At 40.7% G+C, this 23,010-nt stretch overlaps 1 protein-coding gene across 1 annotated transcript; it reads right to left on the reverse strand.

Moving 5' to 3' along the window:
* Positions 1 to 8,658: 8,658 nt before the first annotated feature.
* Positions 8,659 to 9,270, reverse strand: LOC110922521 (homeobox-leucine zipper protein ATHB-52). The gene has a single exon (XM_022166811.2). It carries the CDS (start codon positions 9,236 to 9,238, stop codon positions 8,729 to 8,731), a length of 510 nt encoding a protein of 169 aa, XP_022022503.1. The 5' UTR covers positions 9,239 to 9,270; the 3' UTR covers positions 8,659 to 8,728.
* Positions 9,271 to 23,010: the final 13,740 nt, after the last annotated feature.

The raw sequence follows: 23,010 nt of genomic DNA on the forward strand, positions 1-23,010 counted from the left end.
GACTAAGGGACTGTTTGGTAGTCTCTTAATGACCATTCAGATGCTACCTCTTAATGGCTTAAAACCTCTGAATGAATAAGAGGTAACCACAAGTCTGAATGGTTAAGAGGTAACCTCTGAATGGTAAATCATCACATGTCACATTCTTCTACCTTCTCATTGGTAAAATTTTTAATGGTTCTATTAAGAGATAGCTTCTTAATGACCATTCAGAGGCTACCAAACAGCCCCTAACACATATTGTAGATTGTGTATCGAATTTAAATATCTTTTCTATTTATTATATAATGAATCCTTTAAGACTTGTTACATTATCTTGTCACGTCAGATAAATATGTCAAGTCAATTAAGAAAACTAATTTAGTTAGAGTCTATTTAGTTGAGGAGTGATATCGTAACCCAAATGTTTAGTTGGGGGTAGTGGGTGTCAAAGTGATAGTTGGGGGTGGTAGCGACCAAACGTTAATAGTTGGAGGTGATATAATCCAATAACCCTTTAATATATTAGGTGAACAAAAAGAAGATACTATGTCATTTTATTTTAAATATATAACTTAGATAACTAGTAATGTCACGTTATAAAATTCACGTCACATCATTTTCTTTTAAACATAAACGAGATGAAGAAGCTACGTCGTCTTCACCATGCTGAGAAGTTGTGTGTGTGCCATCTTTTCTCCGCTGGTCGTTTCTTCTCGTCATGGTCCTACTTCAAAGTTATGGAGGCTCTAGAAAACACAACTATTTCTGAAACAAGAAACCATAATCCAACAAATTTTCGGAAATAAAAATGGAAACTAGACTACTTTGGATCATTTTTTTTTGTCTCCATGAGACTAGATACCTCATCATATTGGGAAAGAGACACCAATACCAACACCTTGATACTATTGGGCTACAACACGAGCTATTTGGTACGATTTTGGATCATTTGAGCTTAAATCTAGTTAGTAGGATTCCTTTGATCCTTCATTTATAGAGTTTTGTAGTCACGTTTCAATAACATTTGGGGGGGGGGGGGGGGAAGCTACTTTGATGGGAGGGAGATTAAGAAATTGCTTTAACTACTTTATATTTATATGTTTGGGAAAGTTAGAAACTTGATAACATTTAATTTTTGTTATTGTTCAGTTTTGGAATCCTAAGATAATGAGAATTTGGAGCTTATTAAAAATGTGATTAATTAATTGTTATACCAACTTCAAGTTTGTAAAGTAAAGTTGGAATTGATTTATATGAAGGTGTTTTGTTGTTTCTTCGAAGTTCGAGGTTTAAATAAAACCAACTATGGTTGTTACAGGGATGATACATTGACACGGGGCCTCCTTGCTTTAATTGTTGACACATAGCTCTTGTTTATTCACAAGATAAATAAACTCACATGGCTATTTTTTATATTTATTAAATTTTACTTCTGTAGTGTTTTTCATACGAATTTCTAAATTTTTAATAACTTGTTTTCGAAAAATAAAAACTTTATGGATTCCCATTTGTTATGTTGCAGACGAAATGAAAAGGATGTTACGGATAAATTCTTCATTACAAGGTGTTTCATGCTTGCCTGACCTAAGTATTACCTCAATGCCCAAAGTGTTTTCAATAGCTAGTTTTATTATTGAAATATTATAGTTTCTCTGCTCATATTTGACACACTAAAGAGTTTTGGTCGAGTTGACCAAACCTGGCAGCCCCACTTGACCCGTTACTTTCATCAATTATTTTTTCAGTACTTGTTTCTTGCCCAAGCCCACCAGCCCCATTTAACCCTGTTGTCAAGAAGACAACTTTAACTTACAGTTGGATCAAAACGACACCCCCCCCCCCACACACACACACACACACTCTTGAAAGACGGATTTGGTGTAATTTAAGCCGTTAAAAAAAGTAATTGTTCTCTTTGAATTATTATTTTATTACCATAGAAGAATGTAGTTTATTTATTATTATTTTTTTTTTGAATGGCCAACAGAATCAATCCCGAGCACTCTCGGGGCACGGGACACCCATTGGACCAATCGGAGTACTCCAAGAGTACCCGGGTCCACCACCGATTTCGAGGAAAACCTGGTAACCCACCCGCCCATAGGCATAACGATGAAGTTACCGGTAAAACCTGTTTTGCTCAAAGATCCAACCCAGGTTTTTCTGTGTCTTCTATCATTGCCCACCAATGCCTCACTCTGTACGAAATGGGAGTTGAATTTGCATCTAGAGATCAATCGCAAGAATGTAGTTTATTACCATAGAAGGATGTAATTTACTATGCTAATGGACTCTTGGTTTTTCATTTGTAACTTAGCTTCTATCTTTTAAAGGTCACTGCTGTTGTTGGGCTCTGGGTCAAACCCAACTTGCCGCCTGGCTCATTTTGCCTCCCTTAATGATATTCTTTGACAATTTATCTGGTGGTTTCAGTAAATACCCCGGAGGGATAAAAAAATTATGTACTTTTCTTGTTGAAGAGGAATAAATGGGTTTATTTGTGTTTCTATTCTCGGGCATTTTTACTTCATATCACTCGTTAGTGGCGGAACTAGAACATTAACTTAGGGGTATCCTAATTTTTTTTACCGTGCAATCGTACAATATTAAAAAAAAAACAACAATAAATAAATAAAGTAAAACAAATACCTAATAGATTTGTCGTCTTCTTTTTTCATAGCTTGAAATCGTTCCATCAGATCGTTGTCTTTTACTTCATGTAAAAAATCCTTTTCGACCGCACAAACTATAGCATTGTTCAAAAATTCCGGGCTCATTCGATTGCGTAAATCCGTCTTGACAAGCTTCAATTTCGAAAAAAATCTTTCAACAGTTGCGGTTGCAACCGGTAAAAGCAAAGCTAGTTTCACTACCCGATAAACTGAAGGACAAGAACTATGCGTTCCCGTTTCAACCATAACATGCGCAATATCACTTATTCTATTCAAGTTTGCAAATTTATCATCATCGCTTATAGTGTGACGAAATGGGCAATTGGGATTTGGGCTTATTATTTTCAATTGATTGGTATCCTCGTAATTGTGCCGTGGCGTGCATTAAAACTTCAGGGCAATTGGGCAATTATTTACAATCTTTTATTATTTTGGGCTAACATAATAGCAATTAGGCTTATTATTTACAATCTTCAATTGACTTGGGCTAAAATATTGGGCAATTGGGATTTGGCTTATTATTTTCAATTGATTTGGGCTTACAGACTTACTTTTTTTAGGGTGTCTTCGTAGTTGTTCAAGGGTATCTTTGGTATAAAACCAAAAAAAATTTACACTACTGATAAAAAGTTGAGCCGTAGCTCATGCTACGGCTCGGTATACATATGGTCCGCCCTGATGCTCGCAGTTCATAGTACATGACTACATGTAACTCACCAACACGTGTGTTTTTGTGACGTCTTTCACATACAATTTTACATCTTTAAACCTTAAAATGACAGGAACGTGTACTTCAATGCCTTGACCCAATCGTACGATGTCATGTCATTTCCCCTCTCTAACTCTGCTCTTGCCCAAAAACGAACGGCACCCCTCATGAGGGGTGGGAAAAACTTTTGTTTTTGTTTTTTTTATAAACTATTAAATATTTAATAAATGAAATTTAATTTTAACAAAATAAAAGTACTAAATTAGAAAACCAACATTACATTAAATTAAAAATAAAATAAAAACATTACATTAATTAAAAAAACTTAAAATTATTAATCTTCGTTGTAGGTATCTCTTCTACCATTTTTAAATGTAAATTGGGTTATAGAAATTTTTAGTTTTTTAAGAGAAATGGAGGAATGGGTTGGTTTGAATGTAAAAGGGGTTGGATTTATATATAAACATTTAAAAAACCTTTTTTTTAATTAAAACTAACGGCTTTATAGCCGTTACCAATGTTCAAAAAATAAAACATGGCCCATCTCTCACGCGGTGACTAGTCCACCATTTTGCCTCCACTCTTGCGGTGAAAAGGGCTGGCGCGGCAAATTGTATTGTTGTTGTGATGAATGTGAATACGGTTAGTAAGATTGGATGCTGAGGGTCTGTTTTGTAAATGCAGATTGGTCAAAACATAGCAACAAACGAATATGTAAATGCTACACGATACAGGTTATCTTCAAGGAGCAAATAGAAGATTTCATAAACCGTATAACCATGAATTTGTCAAGAATTGTTCTGACTTTTTAATTCGAGCCTATAAAGATGATGATCACGAAGATGATGATGAAATTGCGTGGCCTCCTTCGCAATAAGTTCAAGTATTTTGAGGCTTGGGCTTTAGGCCTCCAAATCAATAGGCCTCCAACTTTAAAAAATAAAAAACTTATATATGATATTTGGGCTCTAAACTTATCTTTACACATACAAAAAATATATAAAAATAAATAAAAAAAATTTAATTAACTTTGCCAACAATAAACCTCTTAGTTTAGTTTGTCGGTCCCAAGCCCGGGCAAAAGAGGGTTTTTTCTCAAATAGTATTTTTTTTTAAAAAAAAAGACCTCTAGTTTTTAATTTGCTTTAGGCCACCAAAATGATTGAGTCGGCCCTGTACAGTCGTACCCATCATACACCATATTTTTCCCCATTGGGGGACCAAACTTCAAACAATAGTTTACTAAGAAAAATACATTACTTCTTGATTTGTTAAGCTTTGTATACTCGTGTTCTTAGGCCACACGAGGCGGTACGTGATGATGCACCATCACGCGTGGTGGGAAACAAAAGACCGCCGCCACCCATGATATATCACGCGTCAATGTAAAACGCGTTGTATTATTAACGCGTGAAACTTCAATGTATCAAGCTCTGGACCCACTGCATGTTTGACACGTGTTGACCAACTTCACCAATTTAGTTCTGCAGGATGAAAAGTGAAATGAAATGAGGAAGGTGGGGGGTTTTTGTGAGAGTAAATATTTTTAATATTTTTTAGGTAATAATAAATTAGTTGAAGTTGGCTTTTTTTGCAGGTTAATTTAAAAAATAAAAAAAAGTTGTGAGTTCCATCACTAGTGATGACCACCGCCGCTAAAAAGGCTTGTGAGTGATAGAATAGTGGTTGATTATATGGCGGAACTTAATTGGATGCTTGTGAATGATGGAATTCTATCACTAGTGACCACCCCCACTCCCCTTAGAATTATCACAAATGGATGTTCAAAGAACCTTCAGAATCTGAACAAATGTCTAATTAATGACAAAGTTCTTTCGATGATGTATGCTTATTATTAAGAACACACTTAGGCCTAAGGGGGCGGTCAGTGATATCACGAGTGATACAAACATCAACGTGTGGAACATTACAAATTCCCACCCCCACCTCCAAGTATAATGCGTGATTGTTCCACGGTTTGATGATTCCGTGATTTTTTCAATGCCGTGATGGTTTTTTTTTGTGAGGATAATTGTTGGTTGGAGAAAATTGTTGGGTGTGGTGGTGAGTGATGACCACCCCACTAAAAAAGGTTGTGAGTGATGGAAAAATGGTTGCTGATATGGCGGAACATAATTGGATATTGTGAGTGATGAAATTTTATCACTAGTGACCACCCCACTCCCTTTATCTGTAAGCTTAAGGTGGTGTCTCTTTCTATGATTTTTCCACCTAAATCTTCAGTTAATTTTTATTACATTCTTTTGTAAATATTTGATTCGTTAACTATGTTAAAACCAATATTTTTAATTTTTATGATAGGTATTTAAATATTTCAAATGGGCCAAAAGTCACAAACTATTTTACTTGTTTTGTGTTGCAACTATTTTTAAAAGAAACAACTTTAGTTCTCATTTGTAATCTTACAATTCATTCAATAAACAAATACGAGTCCATCAATTCCCTCAATATGTATTTAAGAAACTAATATTCTAAAATTAATCACGTTACTCCCCACTAGATATGAGATCGATGCACTTACTGTATCGAAGTGGCACCGTACTGCACAACACTAAAACCGAAAACTACCTAAATTCAAAGCCGAATACCATATCATATATATTCAGTCAGTATCAGTATGATACGGTACTGTTAAAAGTCCTAAACCGTTACCCTACCGCATGGCACCAATACCAATTTTAGCTATATTCAGAACCGAATACCGTACCATATATTCTAGGTCTGTACAAGTCTAGTACGGTACAGGTATAGTATCAATACGATACTCGTATACAGTATGCAACTTCTCATGCCTACTCTTCAGTTAACTTATAGTTTGCTATACAATATAAATTATTCAAAGTAGGCACATAACAAAAACTGAGAGCATGAGTTAAAACCATGAACAATCTCAAGATGTTTTGTGCGTTGATAAACGAATGATTGACTATTAACTAAGTATCACTAAGGTTGTAACGACAAGCAATAGAAATATATAGATCTTGTAACAATAATGTAATCCAACAAATCTCTATAATACTATGATAAAGTAGTTGCACACACAACGCAAGTAGTAGACACGTTTTTATATTAAATTATGACTGATAATTTCTTATTTGTGTGTGAAAGAACCTAATAATTTAAATGGTAAATTGTTATATGATTGAGATTTGTATCGCTTATGTCATAGATAGACCACACTAATGTCACGAATAAAAAAAATAATAGACGTATATATCACAAAAGAATTAATAAACTAATAGAAAATGAGTACGCCATTATAAATTGTCGTTGTCGCTTCATCACGCGAGTTTCGTACTAGTGTGTGTGTTTAAAAATATGTAAAAGCTATTCCAAAAAATATATTTTTTATAAAATTTTTTACCTTTTTTTAACTGTTTTAAGCATTTTTTTATTTTTATTTATTAAAAAAGGCTTCTATATGTATTTATATGTAAAACTCCGAAAAATATTTTGAAAAAAAAAATTAACATGTTAAATTGAATTTTCATGATATATTTAACATGTTAAATACAGTTTTCTCTGGCTACCCAGTTTTTTTAGTATTCCCATTTAAACCCAACCATATATATATAGGGAAATAATAAATCAAAAACTCACCTTAATTAAGAAAAACTCAGAAAACTTCCTCTCCACAATCCATCTCATGTGATTAATGGTTGATGTTATAAAGGTAAAAAAAATACTTTTTCCAGACACATGTTAAAATCTAACAAAAAGTGCAATTTGTTACACTTTTCTCCTTTCTTTCCTCAGACACAAAAAAATGTGACAGCTGCATTGTTACATGATAATCTCTAGGCCTGTAAACGAACCGAACGTTCATGAACTGTTCATGAACTTGTTCGGCGGGAAGTTTGTTTATGTTCGTTTATTTAATAAATGAACGAACACGAACATAAAATTTTGTTCGTTTAATTAAATGAACGAACATGAACACAGCTTGTGTTCGTTCATTTATGTTCATGAACATTCGTTCATTTATGTTCGTGAACATTCGCTTATTTACGTTTGTTTATGTTCGTTTAATTTTTAGTAAATACATAAATAGTTATATTTATATAAATATTCGGTTTTCTAACAACTTATATAAATATAACTCATTAGTATATCTATGAACCCTAATTTAGATGTGTTTTTGGATGAACTGTAATATGTTAGACTTGTTCAATCATGCTAAGTTATGTTTGTTTCTGTTTATTCAAATACATTCACTTAATTTTTTTGTTTGTGTTCGTTAATGTTCATGAACTGTTCGTTTAGGCTTTAAACGAACGAACATAAACGAACACGAACATGCTCAATTTCTTAATGAACGAACACGAACAAAAAAATGTGTTCGATTATATGTTCGTTTTCGTGTTCATGTTCGGTTAAAATTAAATGAACGAACACGAACATGCTTGTGTTCGTGTTCGTTCGGTTCGTTTACAGGCCTAATCTCGCTAAAAAAAATGTAACACGTTTTTTACACGTTCAAATATCGGCATGACTGGATGCGAGATGTTTTGTGGGACATCCTGAGAAGAGCTGAGATTTCGGCTAAGAAAGAGGCTCCTGTGAATTTCCTTATAGACCCTATGGAAGGGAGATTTACTCGTCTTTGGTCGGGCTAGGGGGAAACATGCTTGTGTGGACCTCACGGGGGTTTCCCCTCTGGTTGGTTTAAGGGAAAAGAGGTTTGTAGCTGGACAAGCAGCAAGAAAGACAGAATCGAAGAAAGTTGATAAGCACGCTAAAGCTTGTGCAGAAAACCAACATGTTTTTGTCCCCTTTTGCCTTTGACACGTTTGGCTCCCTAGCGCCAGAAGCTATCTAATTCCTGACCAGGTCCCAATGGGTCATTCACATCAATTAGGGGGTAGGGTTTTGTCTTTGGTAGATTAGGGTTTGTAATTCAGAAAGGAGTGGCTGCGTAACTTATTGCCCGTCTATCGTCTGTTTTGATATAACTTGGCAAGTATGAATCATTAGTAAAATAACTGAAAAGTTATGTGTAAAAAAAATTAGTGCCAGTTCCGATATTTTCAGTATAAACAGTAGGTATGGGTGTTTCTAGGTTTAGGTTTTGATTTCCTCTGTTTGAATTGATATTCTTTTTAATCTTTTTAAAACGGAATATTGGACTCTTATAGGATAGTTTTAACATTAGGAAGCCTAAAAATATGGTATGGAGCAGTTATAGTAAAGAATCATGTAGCACTTCATTCCTAACCACTGAAGTTGCAATTTGCACAATTTGATGTTGATAGAACATGTAGTCAAGAAGAATAATGGATCAAGAAACCAAAGACTTTTATTTGTTCCAAAGAGCATACATCTTAATTACACACATACAAATTGATCAAGACATTGACCTACCAAAAAAATCATGACCGTTGGATTTGTGATCAAATTGATGATGATTATCAAAACAAACATAGAAATCTCCATGATCACCAAGCAAACTTGAGCTTCCAACTTCATCACAAGAACTAGAAAATGATGGTAAAGATGCATAATTCATTTGAGTCTTTGATGACACCAACAACTCTTTAGCCTTTTCTAACTCACCTTTGAGTCTCTCAACCTCTCTTTCGAGCCGGCTTTTGTCACTTGACACGCGTTCAAGCTTGTGTTGAATAGCCTTATATTCCGTCTCTAGGCTTTGGTTCCTCCAACGAGCTCGCTTGTTTTGATACCATATTGCAATTTGTCTGGCCGGGATACCAAGTTCTTGAGCCAAATGACTCTTTCGAGTCGAATCAAGCTTGTTGTTGTAGTTAAAACTTGTTTCTAGGAGCTTCACTTGTTCGTTTGTAAGCCTCTTCTTGGTGCTTTTTTGTGGGTGTTTTTTGGGTTGTGAAATATTCATTTTTTTGGGGGGGTGTAATTTAAGTGATAAAATGGCCAATTGCTTAAATAGAAATACATGATTATTGAAGATCAGAAAGTCACGATGCTACGTCGTTTTCATGCATGCAAATGGTCACATGGGTGTGCGGCCCATCTACATAGTGATGGGTGGGTCGGGTTCTGTTTAGTCCTCTCACTATACCACCATGTCACTTATAGTCCCTCTTATTGTCAATGCTGGCAGTACACGCCCTCTTTGTTCTTAACCTTTTTTTTTTGTATATACTTAAATATGAAGTATGGGATAAATATTGAACTTGCTAAGGGCTGTTTGATAACTTTTGAATGGTTAAGTGTTGAATCAATAAGAGTTTTGTACCATTAAGTGTTGAACCAGTAAGAGGTCTGAACTATTAAGAACCTGTATATTGTTTAATCGTTACGACCCAAATGTTTTATCAATTCAGATTAAAGATCTTAACCATTCAGACTCAGTATAATGCTTAACCAATCAGAGGCAAATTTCTGAAGCATTCAGACATCTACTCGTGAAACAAACAAACTAAACCATTAAGATTAAGTGTTGAACCAATAAGATGTCTGAACCATTAAGAGTCTCATTAAAAGCTAAACAAACAACCCCTAACTTTTTTCCACAATTACAAGAGCAAAATTGTGCCTTTCAATTTCTATAATAACTTTGTTTCAAAACAAAAAAAGACATGTACATTGTAAATTATCATGATAAAAAAAATGTATATATTGTTGAAATCATATACAAAATATTAATGAAGGAATATAATCTATATATAATAAATTGATTAATAAAATTTATAAATAAACACAATAAACTATAAAACAATATCAAGATATTTATGAAGTTTTCTTATGAAAATTTAATGTGTGTGCGTGTTTAAACCCACAAGCTTTCTAATTTTTTAACAGCTTACATATTTGTATACCATTTGCAGATTATTTAAATGATAATCTTTCTAATAATCATGAGACCAAATTGACGTGTATGTGACATCCTTTTTTAATGAACCAAAAAGCCACGAGTGGAGAAGGATGAACTGCTTGCTGCAACCCGTCATTCGTAGCAATTTCATCGTTAACCCCTTATTGCGGATGCTTTAAAAAGGTGAGATGATGTTTTCTTAACCAAACCGTAAAACGCGTAGAACAAACATGTTATTATATATTTATATTTAAAGGGAGTATGTCTAAGTTATTAACTTATTATGGTGTAGGAGGGCATAAATGTAAAATAAGCTAAAGATTTGGGGTGAAAATGGAAATATATAACCTTTGAAAAATTAGGTGACGGGTCTTTGTTCACGGTGGCATACTCAATTGTGACAGCTATTTAACCTGAAGATAGGACCCGCAGTTACAAGTCCAAGTTTGACTAGTTTTATATTTCTTTATTATTTTTTGGATATATTATTATTTTTCGACATGACTTGTTGGCAAAATTAATTGCCATCTACCAATTTAAGTTGATTTTGGTGGCATTGCTATCAACGGTAAATTTCATTAATTATTATTTTTATGTGGTAGATTAAGAAAGTATTAAATATAAGTATTAAAGCAATGTCCTAACAAAATATGTTAAATCTAAATATTTTTAAATATTTACAGGTGATTATTTTTAATTTTTTATTTGTTTATATATATTAACAATTAACAAGTTAAAGTTGTTGAAGGGGTATGGTCCCAGATCTCGCGTCAGCATCGACTGCGAGTGACCATTACCCTTATCAAAACCCCCACTAGCCAACAACCTACTTGTGCCCATGCAAGAACGCATCGACACAAGGGTTTAATCCAATCTGTCTAGTGCTGGAGGAGGACTTACCTGGAACGTGAGAACGGTAGAGTGATGCGACATAGCATCATATCTGGTGTATGAAAACGGAAGTATTCACAGCGATGCGGCCTCGCACCGCGTCCAGTGAACACTTCTATCAATACAAGGAAGCTGGATAACAGCAACAGTCACCACAGGCGACGATGCGGCCAGCACCGCATCTCGCGTATTTCTTGATCACAAGCAAGAGACGCGATAACATCAGATGTTACCGCAGGCAGCGATGCGGCTCGCACCGCATCCTATACGCTCAACAAGTGGGACTGACACCACAGTGCAAGTGGCACCAATGGCAGTCACCTGTCAGGGCTACGTAAGCAACGGACTGACGTGGCGTAACATCCACAACCGACAAGACTGACACACCTGCAAAGGTGCAGCACGTCGTCAGTCCGTCCATCATCCTCCTCCTTCACTCCTCGGCTATAAATACCAACCCCAAACCAGGTTTGAGGTATCTCTTCACAACTCTCTCACTACTACTACTATCTTACTTTGCTTCCCAAGCAAATTACTGATTCTCACGCCGGAGAGTGGTAACAAGGAGTACCCCCCACCCCATCCTCCTTGTTACGAGTCACGGTTTGTTTCCTTGTGCAGGAGATCAACCCACCGGTGATCCAGCCAGCGATCCTCGAGAGGAAGGGATTAACCCTTCTTGACGAGACCAGTGAGTTAACCCTGCCCAGTTAACCATTGTTTCATCATTGGCGCCCACCGCTACTCTTAGCACTTTTCAAACCATCCTTTTCCCTCTCTCACGATTATGACTGATCACCAAAACAATACTGGGGATAACCAAAACCCCACAAATCCAAGTCCGGTAGGGGTCAATCCCTCAACATCGCAACCCGGACACATCGGCACGTCCACACAAAGGGGTCCCTCCCTTACGTTTGGACATGACTTATCACAGTACGCATCTGCGATCCCACCAGGCATGGACGTTCACGCCTGGTACGACCAGCAGGCAGCCTTGCTGACAGCAACATACAACCGCGCTTGTGCGGAAGCGCAGATACAAGCTGGGCCCACCCCAGCACCGCATACCCCCGCCGATCGTATTTTACAATACGGAGGCAGGGCACATTCACGTCCAGCTTCGAGAAGCCGACGTGAAGACCGCGGATCATCTTACTGTTCGGTCCACACAATCAACGAGGATGATTCCGCATACGGGTCCCACACCAGGGGACCAGTGCATACCCGCCTAGGTCCCTACGTTGAGGACAGGCAACGATCCGCATCCCGACATGGCTCTGGAATTCAGAGCCGGTTGGGCCCACAGCCATACACCGAAGGGTATGGTCGTACCGACCCGGACGACCGTACATATTGTGGGGATTCGCATGACACCTGCAGCAGACCAGGAGGACGCAACTATGTTCCTCCCACTCACTCTCGCAGTACATACCTCAGGGCTGCAAAGCGCCCTGAGAATAAACCCTACAGACCAAAGGCTGCGGCCGAAAACTTCAAATTCGCTCCGCGTATTGCCCGCGCCCATGTCACTACAACAAAGTTCCCGTTCAATGTTGGGAAATACAGTGGTTCGACCGACCCGGACGACCACATGAACATTTTCATGGGCGCAGGGTGCAATGGCCAGTGGGATGAACCTACTTGGTGTAATTTTTTCCCCCAGACCCTCACGGGCCTGGCCAGGGCATGGTTCGATTCTTTGCCAGTAGGATCACTGGAATCATTCGAGGACTTGCACGCCAAGTTCCTCGCCCATTTTAGCCAGCAACGACGCCACGAACGTGATTCGATGGACGTCATGAATATCTGGCGTAGGGACGACGAATCTATCGAAGCATTCGTCGTCCGTTACAATAAAGAGTGTCTGGAGATAGGTGACGTGGCAGACCAAATGGCACGTAACCACTTCATCAAGGCCGTCAGGGACAAGCAGATGGTCATGACCATCTCTGGCAAGGAGGGCTTGCCTAAAAAATGGGAATATGTCATGACCGCGGTCAAGACATATGCGCAGACGTAGCGGTCTCTTGAACCGCACCTGGCAAAGGCACAGCCCCAAGCCGAAACCTCCTACCAAGGGTCCAAGCGTAACAACAAACACAACAGGGACGCGGGAAATCGCGACAGTATTTCTGAACCATACTTCCCGCGAACCAACCCGTTTGACCCAAGAAACCATAACGCCCAACGGGACAACCGGGCGTCAAAGAAAGATTCTCGGGACCGCAACTGGACCGAGATCACTATGTCGCCAAGCGACGTCCTTCTTGCGGACCCTCAATTCCTGCGACCGGCCCAACCAATGAAGTCCAAGAAAAATCAGGATCTCACACTCTACTGTGAGTATCACAAGGACTCGGGTCACACCACCAACAACTGCATCAGTCTCCGGCTGGAGATTGAGCGAGCCCTAAAAGAGGGGAAACTGCAACATCTTTTGCCAGGTGGACAAAAACCCACCAAGCGCATCACCCCTCATGGCGAAGGTACCTCTTCCGGAAAGAAAACCATGTACGTGGCCTCCACCCACATGATCAACGGAGGCAAAGGTAGGCCGCGCAAAGTGGTGAGAAGGCCGGACAATGACTGGAAAGACGAGCAAGTCGTCTTTCCAAAAGTCCGAGGTGGACCGCGCGATAGGCGCGCCGTCGTTATTACAGGCCAACTGGCACACTACTGCACCGAGCGTCTATTCATCGACCCGGGCAGTACTTCTGACATAATCTACGAACAATGCTTCAACCAGTTTGACCAGGAGGACAAAGATCGGTTGCAAGCAGTAGATTACCCATTGGCTGGGTTCGCAGGGGAAACTGTCTTTCCCCTGAGACAGATCACTTTTCCTGTGCGTCTTACCAGCGGAAGGCACACAAGAACAGAAGAGGTAAATTTCATGGTTTTACCTCACACCTCCAGATATGACGTACTCCTTGGGAGGGAATCCCAAAGAGATTTCAATATGATTACATCCGTCCCCCACTCTGCGGTCGGTTTCCCAACCGAATCAGGGGTCGCGATAATCTATGCCCGCAGGGACGTCATGATGTCGGACGAAGTACGTCCGACTAAGGTCGCAAGGCCCACTCCCAACGACCAACCAGAAAAATGGGTTCTCAACGCAAGATACCCAGAACAAAAGGTTACATTGGGCCACGCCTTGTCCCCGACCATCAAAGCGCACCTGAAGCAGCTTCTCTTCAGTAACCAAGACATTTTCGCGTGGACGCCCGCAGACATGACAGGGGTCCCACGTGATATAGCGCAACATCACTTGAATACCTTACCAGGTGTCAAGCCGGTGATCCAAGGCCAACGCCACCTTGGGTCCGCTAAAAATCAGGCGATGCAAGAGCAGGTCGAAGAACTGCTCTCCGCAGGCATCCTGTGGGAAGTAAAATACCAGACTTGGTTATCCAACCCAGTCATGGTAGAAAACCGTCTGGGGGCTGGCGCATGTGCGTCGATTACAAAGACCTTAACAAAGCCTGCCCCAAGGATTGTTACGCGCTTCCAGAAATCGACGAAAAAGTCGACAATCTCGCACCATTCAGATGAAAGGGCTTCCTTGATTGCTACAAAGGGTACCATCAGGTACAAATGGCAGTCAAGGATGAAGACAAAACGGCATTCCGCACTCCCACGGGAATTACTGTTATACAAAGATGCCGTTTGAGTTGCGCAACGCGGGCGCAACTTATCAAAAGCTGATGAACGACACTTTCCGCGGCCAAATAAGCAAAAGTGTCGAAATCTAGATGGACGACCTAGTCGTCATGAGCATGGAGGAAGATACCATGCTCACAGACATTGAAAGAACATTCCAGACTCTGCGAAGCGTTAACATAAAGCTCAATCCAGGGAAATGCTCGTTTGGAATGGAAGAAGGCAAATTCCTTGGGTTCATCGTGACTAAAGATGGATTCAAGGTAAACCCGGAGAAAGTTCAGGCGATCGAGCGCATGCCATCGCCTTCATCGATGAAAGAGATGCAACGACTAGCCGGCAGGCTAGCAGCACTCAACAGATTCTTAGCCAACCATGCAGCTAAGTCTTATCCTTTCATCAAGACCCTGCGGAACTGTTTAAAGAAAGAACAATTCCAGTGGACTGTGACATCTGTGCCTCCAAGACCATCGAACAAATACCAAACCAATGAAATTTTGTGTTTCATACTTGGGATTTGTGAAAATATGTGTATCGTTTGCACATATCAAATTCTTGTTCGATTTCGAGCTCTAAATCGCTTTCTGGAAAGTTATACGCAAACTGGTGTGTAAACGCAGTCAGTTTAAGGCGACAAACACTCCGGAATAGTGAAATAGGCTTAACATACCTTAAATAACCTTCAAATAACTTAGAAATAAGTTTTGGATGGTTTGGTGTGTCGAAAACAAGTTTATTCGATCGCAGGGACTATTTGTGTCAAACTGCGAAACTATACCGATTCGTATGGTGTCGAACAGTCCGGAACTTGATCATAAGTTAAACATACCATATATAACCTAAAAATGGCTTAGAAATAAGCTTTGATAGGTTCGGTGTGCGAAAACATGCTTATATGATCTTACAGGGACTAAAAGTGTCAAAAACGGCGTAAGTTTGCATTTTCGCGCATATCCTACGTTCTGGACACATCTGGACATCCAAAAATTTTGTACACACTAAAATATTTTTATTTTAGTAATCGCCATGCAAAAAAATTCCATTCGTCACTTAATTTTGGTTCGTTTTCGCATCCGTTTGAATTTCGTCGTAAATAACCGAACAACGCGATCGTACGACCAAACGAGCCGACATCCGTGATGTTTTCGAGCATATTTCAGGTCCCCTATGCTTTAACTTCATTTTGGAGCCTTGAAATGAGGTTAACGGGGTTTAAACGCATCGAAAAAGGCTTTAAACGCGTGCAGGGACCATTTCTGCCATTTTGTGAAACTTTGCTGTATCAGGCACACCGTAGCGTAGCGCGAGCCCTAAGGCCTATGCCGTCGCGCTACGCGAGTGCCTCATCTGGGCAGAAAGTTCATTTTCAGCATCTGTTTGCAAATTCAGGGGCTGTTTGTGCAATTTCTTTGTGTGGTGGGCAAGTTTGTGTGTTCACCAAGGCTTCTAATCAGCTTGTAACACATGTATGGCTAGGATTAATGCTTAATGACCAAGCAAAACACTTGTGATGATCCTATTAACTCACCACAAGTATAAATAGCCATCCAAACTTCTCATTTCATTGCTCATTCTCATTTCTCTTCTCTTCAATCTGCTTTGGAAGCTCTCTCAACTGATTTGGGACTTGTCTTCTTTGTAGAAAAGATAGCAAGGACTATTGTGAGTCTTCTTTTATTCTTTTTCTTGTTTTTTTTCCTTATGTAGTGCAGAAAGTCAAACAGTTTGGCCAACAGTTTGACTTTCGGTTTTGACCATCAATTGGTCAAGTCAAAGTTCAATTGAACTTTGACACGTGATTGTAATCACGATAGTTATAATCCTTCGCGATTATAACCGCTGATTACCACGTTATCTAGTTGTAGTGTCGAGTCAAAGTTTCGGTCAAAATGCGTTTTAGCACGCATTTTGCAACGGAACTACTTTAGGGTATCAAAACACTTTGTTTTGATACCAAATCAGTAGGTTAGACATGTTTTGACATGTCTAACTCGACACTATTAGTTTGTGCTTGTTTAGGGTCGTAAGATAAGCGGTCTAAACAACCGCTTATACTTCCGAACCCGACCCGTCTGGTCGATCTTTGGATCCGACCAAGCTTAGTTAGTGATCATAATTGCATAGGGAATAACCACTGAGGTTATACCTTATGATCACGTAGGATCGGTTAGTCATTTGCTAGTTAGCTTGTATGCCCATAGGAAATGACCAAAATGCCCTTTTGAAGCTAAAATCCGTAATTTGACTATGTGAACATATTTTTTACTTGTAATCTGATTTAGTAACATGTTTAGGGATAATTGGGCATGTAAGACTTGGCATAGCACATAGATTACCGTCCGAACATAGTTTTACGCTAACGACGCCTTATAGTAGCTTATGTTACCATAATGTGTCGAAACGGGTCAAAAGCACTTAGGTTGGCCTTTCAATCAGAATGTTGGGACTATTAAATCATACCATATGAGTTTAATTACTCATTTGATTTATAGAACCTCATTCTATCCTATCTCCCGATTTAGGTGTCGATTTATTTATCTAGCAATCCGATACTAGGTACCACTTGATTCCTTGATTGCCCGTGCATCGATAGTTCACAAAATCAAGGATACCCTACAATCTCAAGTGAGTACATAGTCCCCCTATTTTACTGTTTTCAATTGTTTTGGGGTGAATCATATGTACAAAACGATTTTCAAGGTTTAAACGATGATTTCAAAAACGATTAAGATGGTTTATACAAAACTAAGAACGATTTCAATAAGGTGAACAAGACTTGTTGGTTGTTATTACATAACAAATGACATTCATTAGCTCTGATCAAGCCGACCAGTATTAGGTTATGGTACCATAGGATCTGACAAATCCCGTTATCAGACTACACCCATGGTTATGTGTGGGGGTTATGTAGGTAACGACCGAACCTGATGATTGTTAACTTACCCTTTGGTGGTTTGTTAATACGAAACGAGAAACGAGTTAAACGAGTCACGAAGGTTTGAATGTTGTTAACGAGACGACCAAAAGTATCTTTTTCACTATTAAAACGAATACGATTTTGGGACGAGATAACGATTTGAAACGAGATACACGATTTGAAACGAGATAAACGAATTAAACGATTGGTTTTGGGTAGTGATTAAATAATGGGACGGGTGTAGTATGATAGAATCATGGTAGATACGCCGCTGGTACTTCTTATATATAAGTGATTCTATCATATTACATTGCGTGTCATTATTTAGTTCACTTGGGAAAACGATTTGAAACGGTATCACACAACGAGGTTTTCAAAACGATATAAACCATACGAGTTTTATTAAACGAGCTTTTACGAGATGTTTCCAAATTATTTTACTAAAACAAATGTTTTTGGGTTAGGAGTCATGGCTACGAGATTTTATAAATTATAACCATCTTGATTTGAGTTGGTTAAACTATGTTGCAATACACTTTTCAAAACGAGGTTTGTATTTTGACTCTTGTAGTCTAACGAGGTATTGCAACAAATAAACAAGCCATGAACCCGATACTCCCACAAAACCTATGTACTCGCTCAGCAATTTCTTTGCTGACTTTACTTTTTACATATGTTTCAGGTGATATTGCTTGATGATGCTTGCTAGGAAGTTTGTGTCACATAGGACCTGGACGAGGCCTTAGTGACTTAAAAACAGTCATAACAATATGTAGTTTGTTTGTTTTGATTTAAAGACAATGTACATTACATAATAATTCAATAAAACAAAACATTTGGTTACCATGGTTGTGAAACAATAATTCTGTTGCAACACTCCCCGACGTTTCCGCCACGGTTTGTTGTTTTAACGTGGTCGGGGTGTGACATGGACCGCATAGGCTGAAAGCGCTTTCCGGGAAATGAAGGAGTGTTTGATACAACTCCCAACTTTAACCGCACCACGCAAGGATGAGCCACTCATATTATACCTATCCGTCGCGGACAACGCGGTGGGTGCGGTATTGATAGTGGAACGGGAGGGGGTTCAAACACCCATCTATTACATCAGCAAGATGCTCAACGACCCAGAGACGTGGTACTCAATAATGGAGAAGTTGGTGCTAGCATTGGTGCACGCTTCAAGACGGTTGCGACGCTACTTCGCAAATCACGTCATCACAGTGCTAACCAATTACAGGATCGGCCCGATCCTATCCAAACCTAACATCTATGGGAGATTAGCAAAATGGGCAATCGAGCTGGGCGCACACACGCTACACTACAAACCGCGCCCCCAATTAAAGGCCAAGTCTTAGCTGATTTCGCCGCCGAAGTACCGGTGAATCGCATCCAAGAATGCGAAGAAGCACAAAATCCTGCACCAACGCCATCTTCCTCAGAAACATGGGAACTATTTACCGATGGTGCCTCCAACGAGGAAGGTGCGGGCGCAGGTCTGCGACTCGTCAGCCCTGACGGCCAAGAGCTTACATATGCAATCCGCCTCAATTTCAAAAGCACAAACAACGAGGCAGAATATGAGGCCCTGTTAGCGGGACTACGTTTAGCAGTCAAACTCGGCGTGCAACACCTGGAAGCACACGTCGACTCTTTGTTGGTTGCAGGACAAATACGCGGCGACTATGCCGCAAAAGGGGACATCATGATCCTCTACCTCGAGCAAGCCCTACAACTAACATCCAAATTCGCTTCGTTCAATATCCGACATATTAATCGAAGTGAAAACAAGTCCGCGGATGCACTATCAAAACTCGCATCCACCAGCTTCCAGCACTTGGCAAAGGAGATACGAATCGAAATTCTGCAAAATCCTTCGGTACCCCTGCGCCAAGTCAACGTCATTCAATATGGTACAACATCATGGATGACACCTATTATCGCATATCTGCAATCAGGTGTGACTCCCGAAAGCAAGTCAGAGGCATGCAAGTTACAACACAAAGCGTGCCATTATCAAATGGGAGACGGTATCTTATACCGAAAATCATACCTAGGGCCACTCCTGCGATGCGTCAACCCGCAGGATGCCACATACCTCATCCGAGAGATACACGAGGGCATATGTGGCATACATGCCGAACCACGCATGGTAGTGGCCAAAATCATGAATGCCGGGTATTACTGGCCCGGCATGCATCTGGACGCCGTCAAAGAGTTGCGCAAATGCATCGACTGTCAACGTCATGCTCCAAAAACTTTGCGGCCAAAGAACAACTTAGTAACCGCATGGCCCTTTCAGAAATGGGCAATTGACGTCGTGGGACCTTTCCCTGACGCTCCGGGTGCGGTCAAATTTATCATAGTAGCGGTTGATTACTTCACAAAATGGGTAGAAGCAAAACCGCTCGCCTCAACCACTGCTATGATAACAAGAAAATTCATTTGGGAACACATCATCTGCCGTTTCGGTTTACCAATGTGCATTGTCACCGATAACGGCACCAACTTCGCTGCCGACGAATTCCAAAAATGGCTAGAAGAATTACATATTGAGCACATATTCTCATCAGTAGCACACCCGCAAGGGAATGGCCAAGTCGAGAGTATCAATAAAAGTCTAGTCGAAGGCATCAAGGCACGGTTGGGAACGGCCAGGCGTGGCTGGGTCGATGAACTCCCAAGTATCTTATGGGCTCACCGTAAAAGCCCAAAAACAAGCAATGGGGAAACACCCTTCAGCCTAGTCTACGGTTCAGAAGCGGTGATCCCCGCGGAAGTAGGTCTCCCCTCTCCTAGAATGTTGGCTATTGAAAAACTAGACAACATCACAGAACGCAGGATCGATTTGGACCTCTTGGAAGAAAGGCGCGAAAACGCTGCCATCAACGAGGCCAAATATAAATCCAAACTTGAAAAGTACTACAACACGCGCGTCCGCGTTTGTACTTTCAATCCAGGAGACTACGTCTTACGCGACAATGAAGCATCTAATGCTGAGCGCCCAGGCAAACTTGCCCCCAAGTGGGAAGGACCCTACCTCATCAAAGAGGTCCTAGGGAAAGGCGCATACAAACTACAAACGTTAGAAGGCGAACCTATCGCACGAACATGGAATGCACAACAGCTTCGACGCTGCTATATGTAAGTCATGTTCTTACATTTTCTATGTAACCTATCGGGCCGCAGGCCATTGGCAAATAAATAAATAAGCAATTTTATACATTATTGTTTGTTACTACTATTACAAATGCGTGTTCCACTTTGCGGTATCCCAAAAACAGATTGGCAAAATCTTCATTCGCGATACCCATACAAAGTGATAACCACACACAAATATTGTAATAGGCCAGTAAAAGGCAAAAAGACTTAAGTGTTTATCCGGCCGGATAGACAAGTTTTTGTTAACCTAACACAATTCCTGAGCCCAAAAAGGCAAACAATGTAATTGACGCATACTCATACCGCAACAGTATGGAGTACACTCGACCCCATTCACAATGGGTAGAGATCCGCATACATACGTTCAGACATGCAAGAATTTTAAAACACTTGTACAAATTGAACAATAAACTTTATATTCAAAAAATTCAAGCACCCACGCGATGCTTAATGGATTTACATAAAGTTCCTAGTCTATACAAGAGGAAAACAAAAAGGGGGCACACTAGCCAACCTAAACCCTATTTTGTACCGCTGGTTCCCGCACCATCTCCAGCACCACCAGCGGGATTTTCCTCTTCTACATCAGCATACAGCATCCGCAGCCGGTCAACGTAATCCGCAGCCTCTAAACAGTCGTCCAACTCCTCCACACAAGCGAGGGACGTATCATAAAAAGAGGCTACAGTCGCGTTCAGGCGACTTTCGGTGTCCACGTCACGAAACCCGGATCGCTCTTCGATAACACCGCCTATAGACATGACGTTCATATGAGCAATGCAGCGGTTATAACCAGCTTTAAAACCGCCATCGCGGGCACGTTCTTTGACCAAGTCCAAACCAGTTGCGGTCTCAGGTGCATCCATGATAGCCTAAACAATCTGCAATAAAAGGATGATAAGACTCGGATACTAATCCAAGCAAATATAAAGGCAAGGGATACTTACACGCGCGATACCGTGACTCCGCATCCACTCGCGGTCAGCCTCAAGCTGGTTAAAAGAAGATGTCAAGGCATCCTTGGCCTCAACAGCAGCATTAGCCCGCTCTTCCGCAACCGATACGCGGGCAGTAAGGTCTTTAACCGCGACCTCCCGGGCCTTAACGTCAGCCTTTCAAAGAGCAAAAAACAGTTTACTCAAAATCAGTGAACACTCGCAAAAAAGCAGAACGAAAAATATAATAGGAATAACGAATCATACCTGAAGACTGGCAACAACCTTACCCAAGCGGGTACGCTCAGCGTTCGCCTCTTCCAGAGCCTTCGAAGTGCGGTTTTCCCTCTCTTTGGCCTCATCAAGGGCCTTCGCAGTACGGGCCCCCGTTTCCTTGGCCTCTCCCAGCGCCTTAACAGCTAAGGCCTCTGCTTGTTGCGCCTTAACCGCAACCGCCTCAGCTGCAGCCTTTTCTTTGCCCAAGGCAACGTTCGCTGCCTTGGCATTCGTCAACTCCTGACGAGCACGAAACAAATTGTCATTCTGCTTAGCCCAAGATTCATTCCACTTCTTGCGCTCATTGGAAAACTTTTCGTTCCAACTCTTGCGTTCATCAGAAAGAAGTTTGGCAAGAGTACGAACCTGTTTCAGCTGAGCAGTGGCAGCCCACTCCGAGGTTTGTTTCTGCTTCTCAAAAGCAGCTCTATCCCTTTCAAGCTGCTCCGCACCCTCACGAGCAGCCTTCACCAACCCCTCTGCTTCCGCCCGCAAGCGAGCAGCTTCTTCCTCGCGGCGACCCAGCACCTTGTAATCTTCCAAAATGGCATTCGCCACAATGGAAGTTCCTACTAACATTGTAGAGAGCTGGTTGATGCGCAGCTCACGAGGTGCGGCACGGGCACGTTCAACTTCAAAGTGGGTACCCAAACCACCCAGAATCTCCCTACACGCGGAAGGATCGTTAGAAACATCATCCCCCTGCATAACAGTCCAGGGGGGTCGATGATACGCGGTACCGCGATCCTGCGTGTAGGTGCGGTAATAGTACTCCAATTCAGACTCCCCAGGCTGAATGGGAGACCCATCGGAACCCGCACCACCAGAAGTAGAACCAGCAGCCTTCTCATCAGCAGAAGATTTAGGAGGCTCAGCATCATGCTGCCGCACCTCAGCATCAGACTTCTGCTTACCAGCATCTGAAAACCTCAAGTCCAATCCATCACCCTCATTAGGAGAGATCAGATTGTCAGAGGAATCCACAG

The sequence above is a fragment of the Helianthus annuus genome, chromosome 17, assembly GCF_002127325.2.
Source record: "Helianthus annuus cultivar XRQ/B chromosome 17, HanXRQr2.0-SUNRISE, whole genome shotgun sequence".
In the NCBI taxonomy this organism is placed as follows: Eukaryota; Viridiplantae; Streptophyta; class Magnoliopsida; order Asterales; family Asteraceae; genus Helianthus; species Helianthus annuus.

Bases quoted from the DNA above. Each gene is read 5' to 3' on its own strand.
- LOC110922521 (XM_022166811.2), bottom strand. From the start codon at position 9,238: ATGAATATTTCACAACCCAAAAAACACCCACAAAAAAGCACCAAGAAG.